Source organism: Silurus meridionalis, chromosome 3, assembly GCF_014805685.1.
Source record: "Silurus meridionalis isolate SWU-2019-XX chromosome 3, ASM1480568v1, whole genome shotgun sequence".
NCBI lineage: Eukaryota > Metazoa > Chordata > Actinopteri > Siluriformes > Siluridae > Silurus > Silurus meridionalis.
Genome location: NC_060886.1, coordinates 7,179,450 through 7,206,834, shown reverse-complemented (window position 1 = coordinate 7,206,834; position 27,385 = coordinate 7,179,450). Strand labels below are relative to the sequence as shown.

General features: G+C 37.9%; 1 protein-coding gene across 2 annotated transcripts in view; it reads left to right on the top strand.

Annotated features, from left to right (window-relative positions):
- The first annotated feature begins 602 nt into the window (after positions 1–602).
- The window catches only part of dnajc10 (DnaJ (Hsp40) homolog, subfamily C, member 10), a 37,269-nt gene continuing 10,486 nt past the window's right edge, over positions 603–27,385 (top strand). Inside the window, exons 1-18 of one of the 2 annotated variants that reach the window (XM_046845820.1) lie at positions 603–761; positions 1,887–2,081; positions 2,168–2,440; positions 5,567–5,732; positions 5,921–5,971; positions 8,154–8,236; positions 8,405–8,536; positions 12,314–12,407; positions 12,505–12,582; positions 14,176–14,219; positions 15,784–15,915; positions 19,386–19,475; positions 20,245–20,355; positions 20,717–20,831; positions 21,152–21,279; positions 21,428–21,544; positions 26,202–26,303; positions 27,000–27,155. In XM_046845820.1, the coding sequence (XP_046701776.1) occupies positions 2,183–2,440; positions 5,567–5,732; positions 5,921–5,971; positions 8,154–8,236; positions 8,405–8,536; positions 12,314–12,407; positions 12,505–12,582; positions 14,176–14,219; positions 15,784–15,915; positions 19,386–19,475; positions 20,245–20,355; positions 20,717–20,831; positions 21,152–21,279; positions 21,428–21,544; positions 26,202–26,303; positions 27,000–27,155 (1,857 nt within the window). In that variant the 5' untranslated portion in view covers positions 603–761; positions 1,887–2,081; positions 2,168–2,182. The remainder of the gene's footprint in view (positions 762–1,886; positions 2,082–2,167; positions 2,441–5,566; positions 5,733–5,920; positions 5,972–8,153; positions 8,237–8,404; positions 8,537–12,313; positions 12,408–12,504; positions 12,583–14,175; positions 14,220–15,783; positions 15,916–19,385; positions 19,476–20,244; positions 20,356–20,716; positions 20,832–21,151; positions 21,280–21,427; positions 21,545–26,201; positions 26,304–26,999; positions 27,156–27,385) is intronic. The other variant, XM_046845819.1, reaches the window with a different exon arrangement.

The following is a 27,385-nucleotide window of genomic DNA, read 5'->3' as shown; positions in this document are numbered from 1 at the left end:
GCAGCTCTTCATCTGCTATGGCCCTGGAAAGGTTTCCCGGCTAATAAACAGACACTAAGCAGATGGTTTGTGGATGCCATTTGTCTGTGTTATGAGTCCTCTGGTCTTCCCAGCCCTTTCACAGTCAAGGCTCATTCCACCCGGGGTATGGTGGCCCCTACGGCCTTGTCCGCTGGAGTTTCGCTCCAGGACATTTGTAACACTGCGGGCTGGTTCACCTCTCTGACCAGCTCGAGTTCCCGCAGGGAACTAGGATTACATACATAGCCTAGTGACGTTTTTCGTTTCCACAATCACCACTGGCTGAATCAATAGGGATAAACAATTATAAGGGGCAAACTTATAGGCACTAAATGTATACACTATTTTATTCGAAAAGAGAAAAAACTGCATTCAGGAAATACAATTAAATAATAAATGCAAAATAAATTAAATTAAATTAAAACTGAATATAAAATAAAACTGTGGGGGCGGGGCATTCGTTGCATTTAAATAAGAAAAAGGTAACACGATACGAATTATAACTATATCAAAAACCAAAATTTAATTATATAAAAACTATTTAAAAAAATAGCATGTACCAAAACAGAACCAAACGTCGCGTTGTTACGTCATCAGTGCGCGACGCGCAGGAGCGGGCGCATACCGGCATCAGCTGCAGGTTATGTGGGGGGTTTGTGTTTATGAAGATCGTGTTTTGGACTTAAGATGAAAATCACCAAGAAGACCCACATCTTCATCACAGCAGTTTGTAATTGAAGGTAAATCGCATGATTCTTATGTTGTTATTCAAATTTCTTTCTCTCTACAGCTCATTATATCACCATGGTAACAACTTCTTCATGAAAATCCGTATATACGCCATGATACGAATATTTCTTTCGTACGACCACAAACACTCAACCGATACGAATAATATACACAATTTGTATTTATTTCACTTAAAACCTTATTGACTCAGTTCAGCTCAACTTTCTTCCCTTAGCTAGCATCCTAGCAATCTATCAAATTCATTTCTTATCACAAAATTATCTAATATTTTTATATCTTCTGTATATGATTATGAATCAAACTCTGAATTGTCTCCTTTCATCAAACCTAGCTCGTATAATATTACATTATTTAGTTTTATACTTTTGTTTTTCATTCATCTTAGCTCAGTTTGGTTTCCGCACCCGTTTCCCGTCACGCCCAGCCCTCCTTCTTTGATTGGCTAATACGACTTCGCGGCTCGTTCTGATTGGCTATTAGAGTCCAGAGTGCAAACTTATAGCCTATCTTAGTAGAAAGGTGGAATACGGGTAGCAAAGATAAAACCTTATAAAGACTAGGCATCTAAGCATTCAAGTATTGATATTTTATTTAGTTTTTTTAATAACAGATTGTTAATAAAAAACGTTTAAAAATGGTTATAAATAAAATGTATTATAGTGAAAACTATAAAGTACAATATATGAAGTCTATGGCATGTTGTATATTATAATTGATATTAAAAGTGATCATAAGTGTGTAAGATTTCTATTAGAAGTGATTGTGTGTTGTATTAACATTTAATTAAAAGTGATGTGTTATTCTTTGTATTTAAATTAACTGTGTTAGATTTGTGTTAAATGCGTTGGATTTGGATTAAAAGTAATTATAAGTGTGTTAGATCTGTGCTTGTGGATTTTTCAGTTCCGGTAGTGTCCAGGATTCAGTTTAGTCGTCCCACCCTGGGTAAACATGTATGCCTGAGTGTTTTATGTCTACATAGGAACTGATAATAAAGCTGCACATACACTATACACACACACACACACACACACACACACACACACACACACACACATAAGGAATCCTGACTTTTCCAGACATCTGTGCTTCTTTTCCAAACGGTGACCCAAAAGATGGAGGCACTTTGGCATAATTGTGAATGCTGACCTCACCCTAGACGTCCTCACCTCACCCTAGACGTCCTCACCTCACCTGACTTTAAACACCCATGTGACTGAATGAATCTCACCCAAATCTCCACAAGCACACTCCAAAACCTAGTGCAACATCTTCCCTGAAGAGCAGAGGTTATTATAGCCGCGAACAGGGTATGAAAAAAAATAACTCCAATGTCCACAGATGTCCATTTCTCTAGTGGATCTCTGTAGCATGTTTGTCATATTTGTGCACACAGGATTCCTTATCAGAGATGAGCGCTCTATTTGAAACCCGTCCAAATCCAGAAAGCCAGAGATTCCCTGCAGCGATGAGACGCCAGAGATCACCAGGTACTATTTTTTTGCTGAAAACCCTGCTGTTCCTGTTCGTCCTGACCTGGCACGTGCTGACCGTTCAATCGGACGAGGATTACTATAAATTGCTGGGTATTTCGAGGGAAGCGAGCACCCGGGAGATTCGCCAGGCCTTCAAGAAGCTCGCTCTCACCATGCACCCGGATAAGAACCCGGTGAGTATCCTGAGTAGGAATAAGCGAATTTCTAAAATACGTGTATTATGTGTAGAACGATGCAGTGCTCTGGTGCTGTGAGTTTCATTCAGACTTCCTAGTGCACTTCTGCACACGGGTCATGTTCCACCAGGGTTCCACCATGGGGCGTTCCTCTAGGGTTCTCCGGTTTTCTTTCACATCTGAAAGCATAACCCTAGGAGCATTCGTGATTTAAAATTGCCTATAGGTGTAAATGAGCAGGAGCGACAGATTTCCCAGTGATCCAAGGATGAGCTCTGGATTCAAAGCAGCTCTAACCAGGATAAAGAGCTGACTAAAAATTGAATAGCAGAATCCAGCTAATAAAACAGAAAGAATTGTGGACATTTATAATGTTTTGGAGATAAAATGATACAAAAGAAAAGACCCATTATGGCATTTTTATTACATCATTTGCATCATTTTTATTTATTTTTTTAACATATTTGCATCAGTAAAAAAACAAATTTTTTATCCATCATACACTTTCAGCATGTAGAAAGTGACCCATAATTTGTGACCAATATTTTCTATGTGGAGTTTTTTTTTTTTTCACTGCTGCTTTGTAAATGTGAACATTACGGAAACCGAGGCGTGTCCTGAGAGTCAAATTGAATATACAGTAGATTAACATGGCAGAGGTAGAGCTGCATCTTCCTGGAGACAGAACAGGAAAAGAACATCTGGTTCTGTTTAATCTTTTTTTTCTTTTCGTATTTTTTGTACTACAAAGGCCTGTTTGTGAAAGGACAATGTGTTAGAAGTCAGAGGACACTTAAGTGAATTTATGGTTTGCTGTCTGTCTGAACCAAAGGAATAAAAGTGAACTATTAGTACTATCATCATATTTCTTCCATTGCATCGACTTGCATTGTGTTGAGTTAGTAAAGTCAGGTACTGATGTAGGTGAGGTGAGGAGGCCTGGGGCGCAGTCCTGCAGGCACACTGACCTCCTCCATGCTTTATAGTTCAGTATGGATGGAAGTCTTCTTCTGGCTTATTTTACACAAACACTCTACCATCAGCTTAAAGTTCAGTTCAGATTCTTGTGAAAATTACACAGTTCTGTAGAAGTTCCTGGCAGTCTAGTTGATCCTGTTTTGAACAGCTGCCTCTGGTAATGCTCACTAATACCTGAAGCCATTAATGCTCCTGTTTCTCATCAGATGTTTCTTAGTTGTAATCATAATTAGACTCCCCGATTCTGATCGAGCCCATAGAGGTTATAGTTGAGCCATTTTCTCAAAATGGACGATGTTTGCATTTACTTTTTTACCAGCTGGTCCCAAGAAACTATTTAACATTCTTTTACCACTAAGGAATCTGTGATTGGCTGAAGACAGCAGTCTGGTTTCTGTATCCAAGGACCACTGATGTCACCTTACGGCTACGTCTAGACTAATCCGGACGCATTCGTCTAGACCAGGGGTCACCAACTTTTTTGAAACTAAGAGCTACTTTTTGGGTACCGTTTAATGTGAAGGGCTACCAGTTTGATTCACAGTTCTGAATTAACAAATTTGCTTAATTTACCTATACCTAATAATTATATGTTATTATTAATAATTAATGATATGTGAAGACACTGATCATGTTAATGATTCCTCACAATAATTATCAACAATAATTTAACAAGGTAGGAAACAAATAAATATCAATATGCAAAACTTTATTTATATAACTTATATAAACGGATATAACTTTATACCAATGCAAGTGTGATTTTAAAAAAGAATAGCAACAAAAAAATTTGATGCAGCTCACTGGTAAGTGGCGCTTTGGTGAGCTATTTTTTAGAAAAGGCCAGAAAAACGGAGAGAAAAACGGGCAGTGTTCCGTTTACTGTTTCAAGCAAAAAGATCCAACGCTGCAACTAGAACGAGTTCAGTAAAACATATCCTCATGCAGTAATTGCTTGTAAAGGGAAATGGAGATGAATGAAGAGACCATGTTGTCAAAGAGTCCTGCTATAATCAAGGAAAATTGAAGACCGAAAAAGACCAACAGAACAAAAGAGGCCTGTTATTACTGGTTCAAAATGGTCTATGAAGGTGGATGGAGGGGGTTAGTTGGATCCCATTGTTACACTCTTAAATTCAGGAGTCTGATAGGCTGAGGGTAGAAGCTGTTACTCAGCCTGACAGTCTCTGATTGGATGCTCAAAACGTTTTTTTGCTCAAACTTTTGACGTTTAATACTAACTTTTGTATATACACTGATCAGGCATAACATTATGACCACCTGCTTAATATTGTGTTGGTTTCCAATTGCTGCTAAAACAGCCCTGACCCGTCGAGCATTAACATCATGAACTTCTTCAGCCGTTTGAGCTACAGGAGCTCGTCTGTTGGATCGGACCACACGGTCCCGCCTTTGCTCCTCACATGCATCAATGCTCCTCGGCTGCTCATGACCCTGTCGCCGGTTCACCACTGTTCCTTCCTTGGAACACTTTTGATAGATACTGATCACTGCAGAAAGGAAACAATTTTCCTGGTTATGACACACAAACTTTGAGGACAAAATGTTCACTTGCTGCCTAATAAATATATCCCACCCACTAACAGGTGCCATGATGAAGAGATAATCAGTGGTTTTTTCAGTCATAATGTTTTAATGCCACAATATAATGCCTGATCGGTGTATAGAAGCAGTGTTCCAAAATGCAATAGTATAACTCTAAGTTTAAAGCATGCAGTTAGATATTTAATCTCGGATCGTAAAGGTGGAAATCCGCGACTTATGGAAGGAGTCTCCAGTATCAAGATTTTCCTCCATGCGTTTAAAGATCTTACTTTACATTAACTGCATTTATCAACATAATAAAAACGACTTGTTTGGACATTTTGTGGAACAAAAGACAATATTTTTCAACAGCAGGGACCCCATGAGGATTAATCCTACATTTCGTGACTGATCAGAGATGTGAAATTAGAATGTCTGGCTGTTTTGTTTAAGGTTTTAAAGTGTGTGTGTAAAAAATAAACCTTGTTTATTTTAATGCTTTTATTTTTTACTTCGAAAAATTACGTTCGTCGGAATGTTCACCTGATTTCATGACTTGTTTTTTGCCTGATTATAAGTGTTTTTTTTTTGCACTTCCAGAACGACGCCACGGCCCACGAGAAGTTCCTGACGATTAACCGGGCGTACGAGGTGTTGAAAGATGAAGACCTGAGAAAGAAATACGATAAGTACGGAGAGAAGGGCTTGCAAGACGAGCAGCAGGGAGGCAGATACGAAAGCTGGAACTTCTACAGATACGATTTCGGTGGGTGTGAAAGCCAAAGGATTGTGGGTAAAATCACTCTGAAACAAATCCACGGTTTCAGAACTATGATCTAATGATAAGATAACAATACACGGTACAGGGACCGAAAAGTTTCAAACCGGAGACATGGCGCTGAGTGTATGAATTTGTACAGCTGCTTTTCTGAGTGAACGATTTGTGTTTTGCAGGCATTTACGATGAAGATGCGGAAGTTATAACCCTGGACAGAGGGGATTTTGGTAAGTAAGGAGATCACTGTGTCCCTGCTTCTGTCTGCCTGTCGGTTCTTTTCCTTTAGGATTTTTGAATTTCTCTCCCCAATTTGTTTAACTAGTATTTCCATATAACAAGACTGCTATACAGTCACAAGCAACTGCCTCCAAGGTAGATAGCAGCACTATCTATGTATGTAACTCTTTTACATACATGTACTCATTGTATGCAGTAAAAATTCAATTGGGGTCCACATTATTTTTTTGACATTTTGGCCATCCAGCAACACTGAGAGAACTTTTTTGTGTAGTGAAAACTAAACTTTTTGAAAACACAGCATGAATCTCATTTCGCGTCCACCGTTCTGAGAAGATGCTCCTCTAGATTTTGTGGAGATTTTTGCTCATTCAGCCACAAGGGTGTTACTAAAGTCAGGTACTGATGTAGATGAGGTGAGGAGGCCTGGGAGCATTCCAATTCATCCCAAAGGTGTTCAAATAGGGCTGAGGGCAGAGATCTATAGCAGGAGATCTTCTATTCCAACCCATCTAAAGCAGATCTTCATGAAGCTGGCTTTGTGCACATGGGCATCGTCATGCTGGAGCAGGTTTCGGTCTCCTTGTTCAATTAAAGGGGTCATGCTACCACATCCAAAGGCTGGAAAAGTCAGGCGTCCCAATTCTTTTGTAAATATAGTGTATTTTTACAACAGTGATGGATTTTAGTCACGTGATGCAATCATGGTTCATTGAACTTAAACCAAACAGTGGTATAGTCATGGATTAATAAGTGAAGAGGTGGAGCAACAACTCCTCCTCTCTCCACACGGAAACAATGCAGACGCTTCTTATAGCGCACTGTAGGGATGTGAGCGTTTTTTCAAACATTCCTCTTTGGACAAGCAATACAATTACAGAGCTGAATAGAGATGTGAGGTCTCATCCGTCATCGTTCACGAGATCCGATGAGAATTCATCCAACCTAAGACTTGGCATCAAATGTAACGTCTCTTTTTCGTATCTCTTTATATTCCTGTCTGTCTGAGGTGGTTTTAAAAAGTTTCGAGACTAGCTTTGTTTACAAGAAAGTACTTTCTTTATCTATGTTTACATACGATCACCTTCAAAATAGTCCCCTTGTGCACCAATACAGCACCCCCAGCTTGTCACGTTACAGAGACCAGAAACCACCTCGTCGTAAACAATTTCCTGTATCAAAAGACCTACAGTTACACCTTTATCTCTGAATGATATAATGCACTGCCACTGGGATGCCTGCCAAAAACTAGAAAACCTGTTTTTATTTTTTTTGTTTAAGATGGTCACTTTGAAAGAGCTCCAGCTTTCTCTGTAGAGAGAGGAGAACCTTCCAGAACAACCATCTGCAGCACTCCACCAATCAGCCATGTATGGTAGAGTGGCCAGATGAAACCGCTCCTCAGTAAAAAGCACATGACCACCCACCTTAAGTTTTCCAAAAGGCACCTGAAGGACCATGAGAAGTAAAATTTGAACTCTCTTGCCTGAATGCCAAGCGTCATGTTTGGAGGAAACCAGGCACCGCTCATCACATGGCCAATACCAAAAGCATCATGTTGTGGGGATGTTTTTCAGCGGCAGGAACTGAAAGACTTGTCAGGATCGAGTGAAAGATGAATGTACAGAGTCCAATGTACCTTGATGAAAACCTGCTCCAGAGCGCTTTGGACCTCAGACTGGGGCGACGGTTCATCTTCCAACAGGACAACGACCCTAAGCACACAGCCAAGATAACAAAAGAAGTTGCTGTGGGACGACTCTGAGAATGTCCTTGAGTAGCCCAGCTAGAGCTCAGACTTAAACCTGATTGAACATCTCTGGTGAGATCTGAAAATGGCTCTGCACCCATCCAACTTAAATGAGCTTGGGAGGTTCTGCAAAGAAGAATTGGAGAAGCTGTCGAAAAAAGAGGCGTATCAAACTCACAAAGACTTGAGGCTGTAATTTGGGTGCCAAAGGTGCTTCAACAAAGTATTGAGCAAAGTCTGTGAATAATTATGTACATGTGACTTTTTTATTTTCAATACATTTGCAAAGATTTCAAACAAACTTCTGTTTGTAGAATTTTGAGTGAAATAATGAATTTAATCTTAATTAAATTTAAAATGTGGATAGGTTGTGAAATACTTTCCGGATGCACCGTATATTGAGAGATGATTTACCCCCACAGATGCAGCAGTGAACTCTGGAGAGGTTTGGTTTGTGAATTTCTACTATCCCCGATGTTCCCACTGTCACGAATTGGCTCCGACGGTAAGACTCGCCTAGTAATAGTACTAATAATAATACTAGTACTACTAAAACCTGAGTGCAAAATGTACCTGGCTGCAAGTCAGAGTCCAATCTGAGCTAGCTATAACTACGTATATATGTGTTTCATTCCCTTTTCACCTGATCACCATGCCCGGTCGCACTGTACAGTGGCGGGAGTTTGCAAAAGAGATGGATGGCGTAATCCGGATTGCTGCGGTAAACTGTGGGGACAACACCAGGCTGTGTCGCAGTAAAGGCATCAATAGCTACCCGAGTCTGTACATCTTCAGGGCTGGAATGGTGAGAAAAACACACACACCTAATAACACAAAACCCACTCACCAGCGCAAGAATAGAACCTGGTAGCACGGTTACAATGAGTATACCTCATAAGGTGTACTAATTTTTGTGTGATTTTCTGATGTTACGTTAGTTCCTGTTCTTGCATTATCGAGGTGATACACACACCAGAATTTCCTTTACTATTTCACGTTCTTTCTTCATAACAAAAAAACCAAAACACAGCTTATCATTTGACAATTTTACAAAGAAATTCGGAAACTTCTCTGTTCTGATTAAGCTGTCTTATTAAGCATTTTAGATGAAATTCCTTTTGTAAATGTTACAACATATGTTAAGAACATGTCACATCCATCCATCCATTCATCCATCCATCCATCCATCCATTTAAAAAAAAAAAAAAATTTGCTTTTATCGATCCTTATTTTTAAATATTTGCATCCATCCATCCACCCCTTCACCTATTCCTTGTTTTTAAATCCATCCATCTATCCATCCATCCATCCATCCATCAATTTATCCATTCCTTATTTTCAAATCCATCCACTTCTTATTTTTAAATCTATCCATCCATCCATTTCATATATTTAAATCCATCGATTCCTTATTTTTAAATCCATCCATCCGATTATCCATCCATCCATCCATTCTTTTTAAATCCATCCATCTATCCTTCCATCCATATATCTATCCATCCATCCATCCATCCATCCATTCTTTTTGAATCCATCCATTTATCCATTCATCCATCCATCCATTCTTTATTTTTAAATCCATCCATTTTTATTTTAAATCCATCCATCCATCCACCTGATCTTTGTGTAAAGCACTTAAATAGAAGAACTTTAAAAAAAAAGAAAGAGTTTTGACTTTAATTGAGAATATAAACCAACTTGTAACTTTTACATGAAAAGATTTGATGTCAAAATTTGCTTTAAAACACTTCGCAGTAAAAACAACTAAATCAGTCAAAGTCCACTGATCAAGTGTTCCAATGTGATCTTGGAACTTCGAAACATTTAGAAGCAGACTGCAAAAGTTAAATAACAATAATAATCATTAATGTTAATTCTTTTATTTCCAATATAAAAGATCCCAATGTGTTTTCTGTGTTTTATGCTAACAATGCTTTTTTTTTTTAATTAATGAGTTCATAGTCTCATAAAGTGTCAACTTTCATTTTTTTTTAAATAATAGCTAGAGACAGTTACTTCCTGACCGGTCTTTCTTCTGTTCTCTTTTCTCGGAAGTTAATAATACACAAAACACAGCTTGTCACATTACTGAGAAACCAAAAACCCCCTCGTCCTGAACAATTTCCTGTATCAAAAGACCTACAGTTACACCTTTATCTCTGACTGATATAAAGAGCTGCCACTGGAACTCCTGCCAAAAACTTTACAACTTTTTTTTTTCTGTTTGTTTAATACATATTACACATGATCACGTGTTTTATTTTTTTTCTTTAAACTGTTTCTGTGAAGTTCCACCATTAGTTGTTACTAGAAATGGCGATCTATTATAATAAAAACATTAATAAAAACCACGCAGAGCAGTGTTGTACTAGAAAATTCATTAACTATTTATCATGTGGAAACTCGAAATTACGACTTGTTCATTTCTGCATTTAATTGCACATTACTGAGAAGTGCACCTCAACAATGTTACAGCTGTAATGAATGGACATTCAGTGCCACCCAAATGAGATCTCAAGGTTTCTTCCTCATGACATCTAAGGGGGTTTTTCCTTGCCACAGTCGCCACTGGCTCACTCATTATGGATAAGTTTTAAATTATTAAGAACAAACTTATAGAAATTCTTTAACTTTATCATCTCTTTATCTCTAAAAAGCTGCTTTGACACAAGGTCCATTGTTAAAAGTGCTACACAAATACAAATTAATTGAAATGATCAGTTTTAATGCACTTTTTTGGAGAAACACGCAAGTTACCTTAGATTTTAACAGGGCAGAGAAGATTCATATCATATAATTTTTATATATTATATATATCATATAATATAATTCAGGTTTGAACAAGTTACCCCCTTTCTAAAGTTCCACAATCATTAAGAGAGTGATTACCAGAGTTCCCACTCTAAGCCAAATGTCAAATTCTTTGACTTTTCCCTGACTTTCACTGTCTAAAAACCCGAATTTCCAAATTCAAATCTAATTTTATTTCCATGACCTATAGAACTTTCTTTCGGCTTCTCCCATTAGGGGTCGCCACAGCTGATCATCCGCATGTTTGATTTGACACATGTTTTACACTGGATGCCCTTCCTAACGCAACCCTCCCCATTTATCCGGGTTTGGGACCGGCACTAAGGCTTGTGCAACTCTAATGGCTGGGGTTGGTTCCCTGACCGGGGATCGAACCCGGGCCGCAGCGGTGAGAGCGCCGCATCCTAACCATTGACCACCCGGGACATGACCTATAATGAAGGGAAAAACAGGCCGCTGTTGTGCTGAGCACTGAGCAGACAAAAACCAGCCCCGGACAGTATTTTAAATCTTTTCAACAATCCTAAACATTAATACAACATTTGATTAAAACTGTAAATAACAATACATTTACACAAATCTATGAGTTTAAATACAGGAATAAATGTAGATTGTAAAGGTTAAACATTTTTTGAGTTAACAGTAATTAGCTCACAACCTTATTAGCTACATTTTCAATTCTGTCAGTGACCACTTATGCTGTCTAACATAGGCTACACTTTAAAAAAGCTTTTTGTAAATCATAACTAGCTAGCTGAAGTTATAGCTACGTTCCACCTTGTTCTGATGACGGTGCGAGCGGCATTATTAGCTGTCTGCTGTTCTCTTAAAGTAGTAATGGAAACTTGGGACGATGATTATGCTCCTCTTAGCATGCTTTTTACTGTTTCTGTGGCTACATAGTGCTCACTCCCTCATATTTGATAGCTCGATAGTAGTTTTACAAACTTTATATTTAGCTTTTCTGTCGTCTACTTTTACATTTTGTAGCCAAAGCTCTTGAAATGGAAATTTTTCCTGGCATGTTTGCCTTAGTTAACAGCTACAGCCTGGTGATTGCCAGTTGATGAGCGGGAATGGAATAAAATGGCTCTGGAAAATCGCCTCACCATAGAAATGAGCAAAAAGCACGAAACAACGTGATAAAAATACAGTATAGAAGAATTAGGTTTTGATAAATAGAAACAAAAAAAAAAAAAAGAAAAATCCCTGGTATTTCATGACCTAATTCCCCAACTTTTAACTTCTGGAATATACCTTTTTAAAATTCCACGATATTCCAGAAATTCCATGACCCGTCGGAACTGTGGATTACTAATGTAACGGACTGCATTAGTTAATCGTCGAGAAATGTGACTATCTCTGTGAAAGCAGAAAGTTTGATAGTTTAGTGTTGGAACACTCAAATGTGTGTTTTTATCAGGCCAAGAACAAAAGACATCATCCATGAACTTAGAGAAGCAATAGTTTCTGTTTATCCATCTGTAAGGGGTTATAAGGCCATCTCCAACCGATTTCAACTTCAGCATTATACACAATGAGAAGGATAACTTTGTGATTTTTGCATATAAAAGTTGGGTAGGATAACCAAATTATTATTCAGGCCCCCATGAATAAAACAAATTCAATTCTTATACAAATTGAAGGAGATGTACTTTATTTTTGTTCCATGGCTATAACTAGAGGTTGTACGTTATTTTGATGTTTTCACACTGTCTTTGTTTGGCCCTTGCTAAAGTTTGGCACTGTGCTTCTCTGTCCCCGTTTTCAGAATCCTGAGAAATACTATGGCGACCGCTCCAAGGCCAGCCTCACCAAGTTCGCGATGCAGTTTGTGACAACTAAAGTGACAGAACTGTGGCAAGGTACCATGACTCATCATCTCATCTAGTATACAGCTGTCCTTCTTATTATTCCACCGTTGGTCTAACCAAGACATCCGATTTTTGCTTTTCTTGAAAGGGAATGTTTTCACTGAAATCGATCAGGCCTTTGCTGCTAGGATCGGGTGGCTCATATCTTTCTGTGCAGACACCGGAGGTAAGATTCCAGTGGTTTAACTTCCAGAATGATTTCAGTGGAAGGCAGAATCGAGTCCACAGCCGAGGCGAAGATCTGGCGATGGTGTTCTGGCACTTCAGGGGTTTTGTTCACTAGCATAACTTTTTTTGTTTTCCTCATAGATGTAATGTTTGTGTTTTATGTTAGATACATAGGTTCATGCTCATAAATGACCAAACAAGCATTCCTGATCTGAAAGTCAGTTTTCCAAACGGGTTTTCTCACCCATTTTACATTTTGCCGAGGCCAGATTATTATAATTTATTTTTCTTACCGAATGTGCTAAGCTTAGGCTTTTTGTTTAAGTAAGAAATAAAAGAAAAAATATTTTATAATTTTTTTACATAAATCTTTTTATTTTTTTTATTTCCCTGTAGCAATGTTCGCATTATTCTCAACTATTGGCCCGAGCTACAACCTGCCGAGTTATTTCAATAAAATTTACGTATTAATAATAAAAAAACAGTAACTACTGATACAGCAATTTATTCACATTTAACGACACGATGGTTAAAATCTCCAATCTGATTGGTCACAAGGTGTGGAATAAAGTTGCATCAAATTACCTCAGAATAAGTGAGAACTGTGCATTTGAGCTACACAGTAGGCAAAAGGTAGGGAAGTCGCTACGTTTGTGTGTGATTATTTACTTTTGTGTAGTCAGTGTTATCGATCGAATTGAGCAGTCTATATAATGTGTATATGTCGTAATTAATTGAAAAAGTGGGAAAACCGCAGCGATGTCGCTACGTTTGTTGATCTGAGTCTAGCTTTCTTTGATTTTGCTAGTTTGGCTATGAGTCATACATGTAACTGCCGGCCTCTAGCTTTTACGGTAGTGGTTTCAACATTGTAGAGAGCTCACTGGCTGAAGGAAGAGGAAGTCGCACATGACAGGTTTATACCAAAACAAATTGCCTTTTATTCTGCCACGGTCACGTTTTTTACTTTTGCTTTTACTTTTTAATAAATAACCACATAGACGTACCTGAAATATGAACAAAATCTATATCTATGGGCTCTTTTTTGCGCTCTCTCTCTTTCCCCTAAAGCTTCTGGCTTGTTTCCTTTTGTTCAATCTGCTGCTCACTGAAAGAGCAAGCACTCATTAAATGAAATTACACACAGGTTTTTAATTTTTACCTCGCACTTCCTCTGGCTCCACCCTCCATTCTGGCTTATCATGAAAATCAAAGTGTGTTGTATGATTTTTTTTTGTATCATTAACTATAAGGGAATACAGGAAAGACTGTTGAGGGATTTAATACTTACCGTATGACTTATGGACAGTCAGTTGACATGAGTTATTTCTTGTTATTGCTCATACTTGCATATACGTAAATAGACTGCTATGTAACAACCTAACATCTATGTAAATAGACTGTTCTGTGATGAAGTCAAAAGGTCATTGTTTGGAAAATCATTGTAGTATAAGCAGAATAATAATCTACTTTAGGGTGTTAACAGGTTTTATCATCCCAACATGGATTATTTTCAGTGGATTGTTTTTTACTCATTAGATTAAAATAAAGTGTGATTTTTATGATTTTAATATTTTTTTCCTGTATATAGATTGTCTGGAGTCTCAGACGAGACAGAAGCTTGCTGGAATGTTGGTGGGTTGTCTGTCTGTGTGTCTGTATGTCTGTCTGTCTGTCTGTCTTGCAGATCAGAGCAAAAACATTCAATGAGGTGAAATAAACTGGCTGCAGAGCTCAGAGACATAATTGGGTCAAAGCACACAATCTGAAGAAGGCGGCAAATTTTTCTGCTGCTTTGAAGAGTTTTCCCTCAGTAAATTTGAATGTAACAGTGAACCCAATGGTCACTGTGGTTGAGCTATAGATATCAATTTTATCGCATACCCTTTTATCTCTCTTTTATATTTATATAAGGAAATGCTTCATAACAATGGTGTTCAACCACAATATTGACAATTTGGACACAGTTTTGACATGTTCAGTTAGTTTTGTTGCCAGTTATTTAGACAATAATGTTGTAATGTTGTGGTATTTTCAGTAAATCTGTATATAAGCTGCACATTAACTATTATAAAATAAATCCAAGTTTCATTTCTATAGGATTGTCCTTTGAGGGGTATATATAATATATATATTGTGTGTGTGTGTGTGTGTGTGTGTGTGTTTATGTATGTATGTATGTATGCATGCATGCCATATCACAGTGTTTATGATATTCCTGCTCTGTATAAGAGTTTGTCATTCTCAAGTCAAGTAGGCTTTTATTGTACTCCAGCCATATATTGTACAGTACACAGTAATACATAAATAATAAATAAATGACCCCTAACGACACAAAACTATATGGGGCACGACATACTGTGCAAGAGTGCGAGATTTTGCATTAAAAACAACATAAGACACTAGGGCTGCTGATAGTGATTATTTTAGTAATCAAGTATTCTAACGATAATTTAAAATTATCGGATAAAAAGTACTTTTTTGACAATCAAAGAGCAACACTAAATAAGAGGTAATTAGGTCATTTTCTCCTATTCATTAAATGAAAATCATTATTATTATTATTCTCACTCATGTATTGACTTATTAAATCTCACACAGTATCGTGATGCGGTTTTCTTGTCTTAATAGATATCAATCATCGTTTGACATCATTATTTTAATAGATTGTGGTGAGACAAATGATGATTGATATCTATTAATCATCGTTTGACTCACCACAATCTATTAAAATAATAAGTCAAACGATGATTTATCATTATTTTAATAGATTGTGGTGAGTCTTTTCACATAAACTGTTGATTGAGTAAAACATCTTGTGATAAAAATGACAATAGGAACATTTTATAGTTATAATAAATCATAGTACTTTGGATACTTTAGTACATTTAAAGGCAAAATACTTTTGTACTTTTATTCAAGTGAAAGTTTAAAGAGACACTCTTACTGGAGTCATAATTTATCGAGTGGCTCTATACTTTAACTCTACATGGTTTGTGTACTTCATCCATCACTGGCTAGGAGCGGCAGCTTGCTGGTGCTGGGTTTCAAATGTCCAGCATCTTAACCACTGAGCTACCACTTCCCTTCTTGCTATTTTATTTATATATTCTCATTTGTGTTATTGCAAAAGTATCGCAAAGTCTTTATCACTAAGAGCTGATATACAGGTTGAAATGTAAGTGTGTTTGTGTTATAGAGTGGTCTAGTGAAGGTGGGCTGGATGGACTGCACCTTACACACTGACCTGTGTGAAAGCTTTAAAATCACTACCAGCAAGACGGCTCTGTTTCCACCTGGCAGCTCTCTGGCACAGGAGGGCAGTGTGCTGGTGAGACCCTTCTTTATCTTCATTACCTTCTTTCTCTCCAAATTCAAATTTAATTTGTCACATACACGTTCATATAGAGTACGACATGTAGTGAAACGCTTTTTACGACTGTCCAACATGTAAATAATAATATAGGAGAAAAATATAAAAAATATAAGGTATAACCAAGTATAAAAATAGGAATAAAATACTATAAAATAATAGTATAAAATATATTTATACTATGAATATGTATACAAGTATACGGCAGGAAAGGATGGATAGGTATATGACAGATATTGATATTGAGTCCAGTTTTTTTATTTGATTTGATTAGATTTTTTTAATAAAGTGTCCCACTGTGATTGTCGCTAAGGTGTCCATGTGTTCCACACCCTGGTGTTCCTCACCCTGTTCCTCTCTCTGCTACCCCCTCATATCATCCCCCTTATTCTATAACTTCTTTTTCTATGTATTTCTCCTGTTCTTCGTTCTATAATTCTTTTTCACCTCGCTTATCTCCTCGGTCTCTTCCTCTTTTTTTTCCGTAATCATCGTTTTTCATCATCTTTCTCTTTCTTAGTGGTTTTTCTTTATTATTATGGCTTTGTATGAAAGTGATTATATCTAAAGTTAGGGGATGCCTTATTGATGCCATCCCGGGGGTATTGCGAGATCTTGTAACTGTAAATGTTAATAAAAATGTTTTTATTAACGTCTTCAATCGCGCACATATGGTGCTCGTTTAGCATCATCACCAGCTCCTATTTAAACTTCCACACTCTCACTGTCCGTTATTGTTGGTATATGTTGGTTCACGGCGGTCGTTGTTATCGCTCATGTGTATCCCGGTACGTGCCTTCCCACCAGCACTCTCTCAACGGCTGCGCTTTTCTTCCCAAAGCGCATCGCGGATTTCCACCGATCCTGCCGGTGTTCATTCTATGCTTTTGCTGCTCATCCCACGTTCCTATCAAGAGCCTCCCGTTCATCGCATAACATTAAACAACAAAAGGCATATGTGCACTAACTAACAGCAGGGATTCACCAGTATACAATACAACACCTGTAGTATCTATAAGGCTTGATTTTTCCGCCACTTTTGCGAGTTCTGCGGCTGCACAGTGCCAATCGACATAACTGACGTTAAATGGCAAATTTTTCCCCCCTTGTGCTCGAGATATAAGGGTTCGGCGACATAAAAAAGTCGACATAACCGATAAAAAATGCTTAGACAAAGCGAGAATTTGGCGGTTCCACTTCAAAAACGTCAACTTAATAGGGTTGTCGAGTTAACCGAGGTCGAGATAAGTGGGTTCCACTGTGTGTGTGTGTGTGTGTGTGTGTGTGTGTGTGTGTGTGTGTGTGTGTGTGTGTGTGTGTGTGTGTGTGTGTGTATATATATATATATATATATATATATATATATATATATATATATATATATATATATAAAAATATATATATATATATATATATATATATATATATAAAAATATATATATATATAAAAATATATATAAAATGTATGTATGTATGTATGTATGTATGTATGTATGTACAGTGAGGAAAATAAGTATTTGAACACCCTGCTATTTTGCAAGTTCTCCCACCTAGAGATCATGGAGGGGTCTGAAATTGTCATCGTAGGTGCATGTCCACTGTGAGAGACATAATCTAAAAAAAAAAAACAGAAATCACAATGTATGATTTTTAACTATTTATTTGTATGATACAGCTGCAAATAAGTATTTGAACACCTGAGAAAGTCAATGTTAATATTTGGTACAGTAGCCTTTGTTTGCAATTACAGAGGTCAAACGTTTCCTGTAGTTTTTTACCAGGTGTGCACACACTGCAGGAGGGATTTTGGCCCACTCCTCCACACAGATCTTCTCCGCTGAGAAACACAGAGTTTGAGCTCCCTCCAAAGATTCTCTATTGGGTTTAGGTCTGGAGACTGGCTAGGCCACGCCAGAACCTTGATATGCTTCTTACAGAGCCACTCCTTGGTTATCCTGGCTGTGTGCTTGGTCATTGTCATGTTGGAAGACCCAGCCTCGACCCATCTTCAATGCTCTAACTGAGGGAAGGAGGTTGTTCCCCAAAATCTCACAATACATGGGCCCGGTCATCCTCTCCTTAATACAGTGCAGTCGCCCTGTCCCATGTGCAGAAAAACACCCCCAAAGCATGATGCTACCACCCCCATGCTTCACAGTAGGGATGGTATTCTTGGGATGGTACTCATCATTCTTCTTCCTCCAAACACGTTTAGTGGAATTATGACCCAAAAGTTCTATTTTGGTCTCATCTGACCACATGACTTTCTCCCATGACTCCTCTGGATCATCCAAATGGTCATTGGCAAACTTAAGGCGTGCCTGGACATGTGCTGGTTTAAGCAGGGGAACCTTCCGTGCCATGCATGATTTCAAACCATGACGTCTTAGTGTATTACCAACAGTAACCTTGGAAACGGTGGTCCCAGCTCTTTTCAGGTCATTGACCAGCTCCTCCCGTGTAGTTCTGGGCTGATTTCTCACCTTCCTTAGGATCATTGAGACCCCACGGTGAGATCTTGCATGGAGCCCCAGTCCGAGGAGATTGACAGTCATGTTTAGCTTCTTCCATTTTCTAATGATTGCTCCAACAGTGGACCTTTTTCACCAAGCTGCTTGGCAATTTCCCGTAGCCCTTTCCAGCCTTGTGGAGGTGTACAATTTTGTCTCTAGTGTCTTTGGACAGCTCTTTGGTCTTGGCCATGTTAGTAGTTGGATTCTTACTGATTGTATGGTGTGGACAGGTGTCTTTATGCAGCTAACGACCTCAAACAGGTGCATCTAATTTAGGATAATAAATGTAGTGGAGGTGGACATTTTAAAGGCAGACTAACTGATAGACAGGTGTTCAAATACTTATTTGCAGCTGTATCATACAAATAAATAGTTAAAAAATCATACATTATAATTCCTGGATTTTTATTTTTTTTTAGATTATGTCTCTCACAGTGGACATGCACCTACGATGACAATTTCAGACCCCTCCATGATTTCTAAGTGGGAGAACTTGCAAAATAGCAGGGTGTTCAAATACTTATTTTCCTCACGATAGATAGATAGATAGATAGATAGATAGATAGATAGATAGATAGATAGATAGATAGATAGATAGATAGATAGATAGATAAGGTAAAAAAAAAAAGTCATTTACAGCCACCAATTGTTTAAGTTCTCCCACTTAAAATGATGGAGATATAGATATATAGATATATATATATTTAACTGTCAAAAGGTTTTTACATATTTAGAAATATCCTGTCAATACACACACTATTCCAGTCCATGTCAATACACACACTATTTTTATTGTTTTTTTTTTTTGCAAATGATTAGGTATAGACGATTCACTATCGAGTGTCATTCATCTCTTCACTAGATAAATGTTGTTTCCACACCCTCACTTTAAATACTAGGATTGTCTTGTTTCAGTTTCTAAAGACTCTAGATGCCAGAGAGATCTACACCCAGGTGTTGCAGCACATGCCCGACCTGGAGATTCTCACGGAGCACAACTTTGAGGTAACAGATCGGCGCACGAACCCTTTCAGTTTAACTCAATAACAGCTACTTGAGCTCATCTCAGTCGTTCGTTCTAGCGTGCATGCTCAGTGTCCACATTTACAAGTTTTTGTAGGGTTTTCACAACTTTAACCACAGCGAGGGTGTTCGGTTTCTTTCGAATGCGCCAACAATAACAGAAAACAAAACGCACAGTGACGCACTGAGTGATTTGGCATTATTCTTTTGTGAAACTGACTCATATCAGAGATCAGAGGCATGCATGATCAAAACCTCCGTTTTTGAGTTTTCATAGAAGAATTTGCTCAAGATACCTGATGCCTCCTTGACACTCATACAGGCTTTTTTAATTTCCTGGTCCAGATTTAATACTGCTTTGCTTTTGTGATAACCTCTCTAACCTCTGTGGGGATTTATCATCATTGAGCTATGAGGGCGTTAGTGAGGTCAGGTCTTATGGTTGGGTGAGTAGTTTCAGTGGTCAGTTGATCTTCATCTGGGCAGACCACTCAGGGGCAGTCTACCATCTTGGTCAATCATGTCTTTGTTGTCAAGCTGGAACACATTATAATTCAAATTCAAGGGGAAGGAAATCTCAATGCTACAGCATACAAAATGCATTACAGATGTAATGAATGTATTAATCACTAAATCATAGCCGAAGCAAAACCACACAGTGTTGTTCATATTCCGGACTCTAGGAATATGAACTAGTTTGTAGACCGGGACTACACACACTAATTGTCCTTTTATCTGAACGTAATTCCAGGAGAAACTCGCTCGGCACCGCTGGCTCATTAGTTTTACCTTCGGGGAGAAGAACACGGCGACCCACGAGTACAAGAAGCTCAGCGCTCGGCTCATAGACTACCACATACAGGTTAAGGCTTGTTCCAATGAATGGAGCATTTCTACAGATCTAAGAGTAAGAAATTGAACAGAGAACATGATTCAGATATTATAGTCACCATCGGCTGAGAAATCATGAGGTATAAACTGCTAATCAGACTGATATTATCCAAGCTCAGATCCATATGTACTGTATTTTCAGCCATGCTGTGGTGTAGTAATGTTCTAAAGACCTGGATTTTGGCTAATTAATATACGGTGTACTTGTTTTAATCTTCAGGGTTTTATTAAGTAATTTTCGTACAGTAACATTCTGACCGTGTTTCGTTATTTCACGTATGTAATGCGTAGTATATATAATCTATCTATATATATTTGTAATGATTATGCAGGTGGGGAAGGTGAACTGCATGTCCGAAGCAGATCTATGCGCTTCCCTCTACATCCAAAAGCCGTGCGTGGCCGTTTTTAAAGGCCTCGGCATCCACAACTTCGAGATCCACCACGGTGCGTTCAAAGACCTGATACTCCCATGTCTGTCCCATGTCTGTCCCATGTCTGTCCCATGTCTGTGCTTTGGAGGAGTGAGTGTGTGAGGTTGAAAAAAAAATGCCGCTGTACTGATTCAGTGATTAATATTTGCATGAATTGTATGCGTTTGTGTTTTTTTCTTTTTTTTTCTTTTTCATTTGTCAAAAATATTTTCAAGAGTTTCAACAGAAAACGAATTTATTAAAAAAAAAAGCCTCCGTACATAAGTAAACAAATTATTTAATTTTTTTAAATAGTTATTTACGTTTATATTTTTGCGAACATTTTGTCCTCAGGGAAAGACGCTCTCTATAACATTGTGGCATTCGCAAAAGAGAGCGTGAGCGCCCACGTTACCACCCTACGGCCAGAGAATTTCCCCCGGGACGAGAAAGAGCCTTGGCTTGTGGACTTTTTTGCCCCTGTGAGTCTTATTTTCTAAATATATAGTATAAGCAGACCACTAGTGCAAACACAAAACCCTTTGGCATCCTTACAGGTTGTGCTCTGACGCGATTTGGATGAACATGCACCTGGATTAAAGTGTTTATAAAGTGTTTTGCGTGTTCTAGTGGTGTCCCCCGTGTCGTGCGCTGCTTCCCGAGCTCAGAAAAGCCTCCGTACAGCTTCACGGTCAGATGAAGTTCGGCACTCTGGACTGCACCATACACACAGGACTGTGCAACATGGTGAGCTGCAAGACTTTACTCATACCTCAGTGCTGATTGACCTCACACGATCATTTATTCCTATTCGAGGTAATGCACATGACATTGTTCCCCGTGTACACTGGACTTGGAAATACCCAAAATATGATATTAAAGTGGCAGATTGTCACAAATCTGAAAACTGGTGTAGGAATTACAGCACTGTATGTGTGGATCAGACCGAAAGTCATTGGGTTTTTTGCTGATCAGCTGTTCTATGGTCAGGTGGATGTTCTTCCCTCGTTCTATCATCTCCAGACAAACAGATAATGCTCTGGAGTTGATTTTAAGGGGGCATTTACTTTTAAAATCTGTTTTTTTATTCATACCAACCACGCAAGTCCACATTAAATTCTTCCTGTTTTGAATCTAATGATTTTTATTTTTAAATACTATCAGGTGTGGCCTTTGTGGAAAACATCCATTAAAGAGATGTGAAAAAAATATTATTAAAAAATAAATAAATAAATAAATAAACCACCAGGAACAATAGAAAACCCAGAAGATCATATAAAACAACTGCGGTGAATGATGAAACAATTATTTCCTTGATAAAGAAAAGAAAAAAAAGACATTCACACAAATCTGCCAGATCAACAACGTGCTCCAGGAGGTAGGCGTGTTTTTGTCAAAGTCAACAGTAAAGACTTCAGCAGCGAACAGTCAGGTGGTTTACCACAAGATTTATCCATCGATAAGTCACAAAAACAGGAAGACGAGTCTAGAGTTTGACAGAAACGTCTAGAAACACAGTTCTGGACCAGTCCTATGGATTAATGCACTAATATCAACCTGTATTTGAGGGATCAGAGTATGGAGAAGGCAAGGAGCTGCTTACGATCCAAAGCATACAACTTCATTTTATGGCATTTGTGGCACAGCTGCTGATGGAACTGGTTCTCTTGTATTTACTGATGATATGATAGTTATAGAATACATTAGGATAAACTCTGAAGGGTACAGGGCTGTTTTATATGCTTCAAAACGCATTAGTCAGTGCGTTTACAGTGCCTGAAGCTCACTCAACCAAAGACTTTTTTAAGAGAAGGAAGCGGACTTTTCTGCAATTGGCAAGATAATCACCTGGCAAGAATCCAGTTGAGCTTGCAAGCAGGAAGTTAAGACAGCTGCAGTAAAGGCCTGGCAGAACGGTGAAGAAACACAGCATTTTTAGGCAGTGGGTTTGCAACCAAATGTTTTAAATTACAAATAAATTTGATGTCCTCTGCTTTCGTCCCCTTCAAACTATATAACGTGTTATATAATATAAAAAAGTGCATCACATACTTATAGTAAATGAGCATAAACTTATTATAAATATGAATAAATCTGTCTACTTCAGAGCCTGTTCGCTATGTTAGATAGCGGCCCGGGTTCGATCCCCGGTCAGGAAACCAACCCCAGCCACTCTTAGTGCCGGTCCCAAGCCCCGATAAATGTGGAGGGTTGTGTTAGGAAGGGCATCCAGCGTAAAAACATGTGCCAAATCAAACATGTGGATGATCCGCTGTTGCGACCCCAAATGGGAGAAGCCGAAAGAAAGTTTATTCACACATCATTATTCGGTGATGTAACTTGTTCAAAAAACAATGTAGATTCTTTCCCTGTTTAAAGGTTTAAGCAGCAACCAAGTGGAATTTAATTTTTGTGCATTCTTTTATTCTCATCTACCTCCACCTGAGAGGTGATAAAAGATTTTTACCTGATAGGTAGAATAAACCTGTTATTGTAAGATTGGTTTTTATCGGGTTTTTGCACGAATATACAAGCTTTATGCACTTTTCTTTTTCCCAGATGACTGCGTGTAAGATCATGCTAATTGAATCACCTTGTGTAAAGTATTTCCCGCAAGTGTAGATTTCATAAATTTGCATCTGATATGCTTGGCTTTGCTTTTTCATTAGAGGATGCAAGCAAAAACCACAAAAAGCCGGAAACCCAGATTTGTTTTCCACCTTTCTTTCTGCTTGAAAAGTCACACTTTTTGTGCACACAAACAGCTGTACACACTGCATGTTTTTTTTCTTTTCTTTTCTTAAAGGGGGGGTCTTCAGGTGGTCACGATGAACGTTCTCATACTCGCGCAAAACCCGACTCACCTGCCAGAAGCATTTCCTACAGTGTACATTTCTACGTGTATTTACGAATATATAAACGAGTACACTCTACATGTTGTGCAGATCTCGGTTGTAGATAAATTAGCCAGCTAGCTAGCTGCTTCCTGAAGACTCTAATACTGAGCAAAATCACAGATAACCATCAGGTACAAAAACAAAAGGTGAGGTGATGAGGTTAGGCCACTTTCCAAAAGTCTTGATACGACAACATTCGCCTTTTTAAGTTTTGTTTTTAATAATCGACGTCGTGCCCTTTCGGGAAAGCCACATCTTGATAATAAGGCAATAATACGGAGGGAAAGTAATGCGTGACAGCGAGCAACCTATCGAGGAACCAAAGGGAAACCATCCTCGTCTGAGTGACACCACATAGCGTGATTTAGAAATCGCTACTCTTTTAACATTGTGTACTATAAAGTCTGAATGTGAGAATCTACAAATTCAATTGAAGTTTCTTTCCAAACGCAATTTTACAGAAGCTTATTGTAAGTGCATGTGAACCTGGGATGGCTGTAGCAAGGAAAATCTCTCTTAGATGTTATGAGGAAGAAACCTTGAGAGGAACCAGACATAAAAGGGGAACCCGTCCTCATCTAATTAATATCAAGAGTGTGATTAATTTCGGATTAATTTCGGATGGGACACTTAAAACTAGGGTTGTTTTCAAGACAGGAAACTTTTTCGATGGGAATTAAAAGGAAAATATGGGAATGAACAGGAATTAATAGGAATAAACTGTGAATTTTCAAAATTGTAGCCTATAATATTTAAATGTTATTTATCGGGAAAAAACCTTAAATATGATATATATATATATATATATACACAGTGGAACCTCGGGTTAGGAATTTAATTCGTTCCGGTACTTTATTCGTAACCTGAAAAGTTCGTATCCAAATTTCCCCATAATAATGAACAGAAACTTCGGTAATTCGTTCTGGACAACCAAAAATATTACTTAAATAAAAATAAAGCCAATATTCACTAATATTATTTACTTTTAACATGTTATATTAAAATTATACCACATAAAACATACAAAGAGGAAAAGATCTTTACCGGTACTTTCCTTTGAGAAGACTCGCTGCAGGAGACGACGTTCGTAGAAGGGGAGGAGGAGAGTTATTGTTTGGAAGGAGAATCTTATTATATTATATTATTATATATTATTATATATTATATTATTATATATTATTATATATTATATTATAGAATATTAAAGACAGTGTTATTAACACGAACGCTGAGACAATTGTTGCATTAGAGGAAAATGAGAGCTGTTTCTTTAAGGCTACTATCAGTTGGTATTGAAGTCCAGAGTGAAATTCATTATGGGTATTGTACTTCGGAAAAGACTGTAACCCTGCTAATCTATCTTCATAAAAACAAGTAAAGTGGTTATGCATCGGCTAATGTTGTCCATCTCATCATTCCACGAGCATCAACTAACGAGTTGTTACGCTGCCGCCGGGAAAAGTTCAAGCGGATAAGTAACACGATGCTCTCGCTAGGGACACAGGACGCTAACTGATGTGACGAGCTGCGTGGATAGAGCAAAAACAACCAACTTGCCTGCGATTTTTTGGTGAGCGACGTTCGTATCCCGATATATTGTTCGTAACCAGGGGCAAAAATTTTGATGAACTGCGATTCGTAACCTGAATTATACGTATGCCGGGGCGTTCGTAACCCGAGGTTCCACTGTGTGTGTGTGTGTGTGTGTGTATATATATATATATATATATATATATATATATATATATATATATATATATATATATATATATATATATATATTCTGTATCCGCTGTCAAAATAATGGCAAAAAAAAAGTCCATCTTGGAGAGTATTTATGTAAATTATATAACAAATTAATATTTAATTAAATAATTAATAAACACTGACTGAGCAGATATTTGAGATGATAAAAAAAAAAAAAACTGCTCAACAAATCATCCACCACAAACAATCTCTCTTAGTCACCTGGGGGGGGTCTCTTATGCTCATCCAGCCTGCATTTATTTGATCGAAAATACAGAAAAGAACAGTAATATTGTGAAATATATATTAATAAATATCTATAAATGTTTTTACAGTTAAATCCAAGTCAAAGATGTAATTTTTAAAATCTGTATTAATTTGCATGCATGTCGGCTTATGACCAAGCAAAAGGTTCATATTTTATGTTTGTATATGGTACGGTTTATATACATTTCCCCAAATTTCTAATGAACATAGCCATAGAAGCTGGCATGACGTTAAGGAGGAAAAAAAAAAACACCATCTGAGATCGTTATAGATTCAACACCATCTCCTTCATGCCAGAGCCTTTCGATGTTTAATGGTGGAGATATACAGCATATGTAGTATGTTATTTTGAATAAGAGGTTGTTTATCCTCAAAATCCAATGTCTCTGAAATCTTCACGGAATGGGATCCAACTGGACCTGGTACATCTCAAGATCCTTGCAGGGTTGTCATCTTCTAACGATTACATACTTGTTTTTCCTCCTGTTTTGCAGTACAACATTAATGCCTATCCAACCACCGTTATCTTCAACAAATCCAGCATCCATGAGTATGAAGGGCACCATTCAGCGGATGGCATTCTAGAGTTCATCGAGGTGAGACAACACTAAAGGTGGTTAAGGCACTGGTTTAAGGCGTTGGACTTTGGATCTGAACGTCATGAGTTTACATCCTGGACCCCTGAGTACGGCCCTTAACCCTATAGCTGCTTAGTTGTATAAAACTTTTAAACTTTTTTTACCAGGAGGTAAACATTTTTGTCTTTTGGGTTGCCAGGTACCCTAAATAATCATATCGCAGACTCATTGCAGTTAAAGGACTGGTCTGATTATACTGATCAAAATGTTTTCAATACACAAGCAGAATGAAGCACCTGTATAGTGTAGTGTAAAGTTGTACACATTTTCTTTCAAATATCTTATTTCACCATCAAACGTGCGACTATTGTCCACTACCTGACTTTACATGTACAACCTCCTAAAGCTACATGTTTCACTATTTAAAAGGTTTACAAAGTTTATCCCCGAGCTTTAATCTTTAATTATTATTGATCTTTTTTTTTCTTTGTTTTTTTGTGTTTTTTTTTTTTTTATTTTAATAAAAAAGTGTCTCATCTTGTGTCGGAAACCACAAAGGGAACCCGTGTGCATTGCAGAACAACTCAGCACAGGCTGAAGCAAGCGGCTGTGTGACCTAAGCATGATTCAGACAATGACGCATGATTTGAGGGAAAGTGGTGGTTTTCCGTTCCCTTTCCTTATGCAATTGCTTATGCTTATTATGGGTTTCAGGACCTGGTTAACCCTGCGGTGGTCATGTTGGACCCGGACTCTTTTCAGCAGTTGGTGAAGAGGAGGAAGCACACGGAAACATGGATGGTGGACTTCTATGCACCGTGGTGTGGCCCATGCCAGGCTTTGCTCCCTGAGTTGAGGAGAATGGCTCGGGTAACTGATTTATATACAGATTGCAAAAAAAACATAAATCATGACATTGTTTTTTCACATTTAATTTGATATAACAACCAACACAATTCAAGCTAAAAAAATATTCGGAAAAAGACATTAACAAAAGGTTACACAACCCTTTCATAATAAGGTTTGAAATTATGAGAATTAACCAAACATTTACACTCATGATTAAAGGTATTTGTCATGCACTTCTGATCTGATTAACC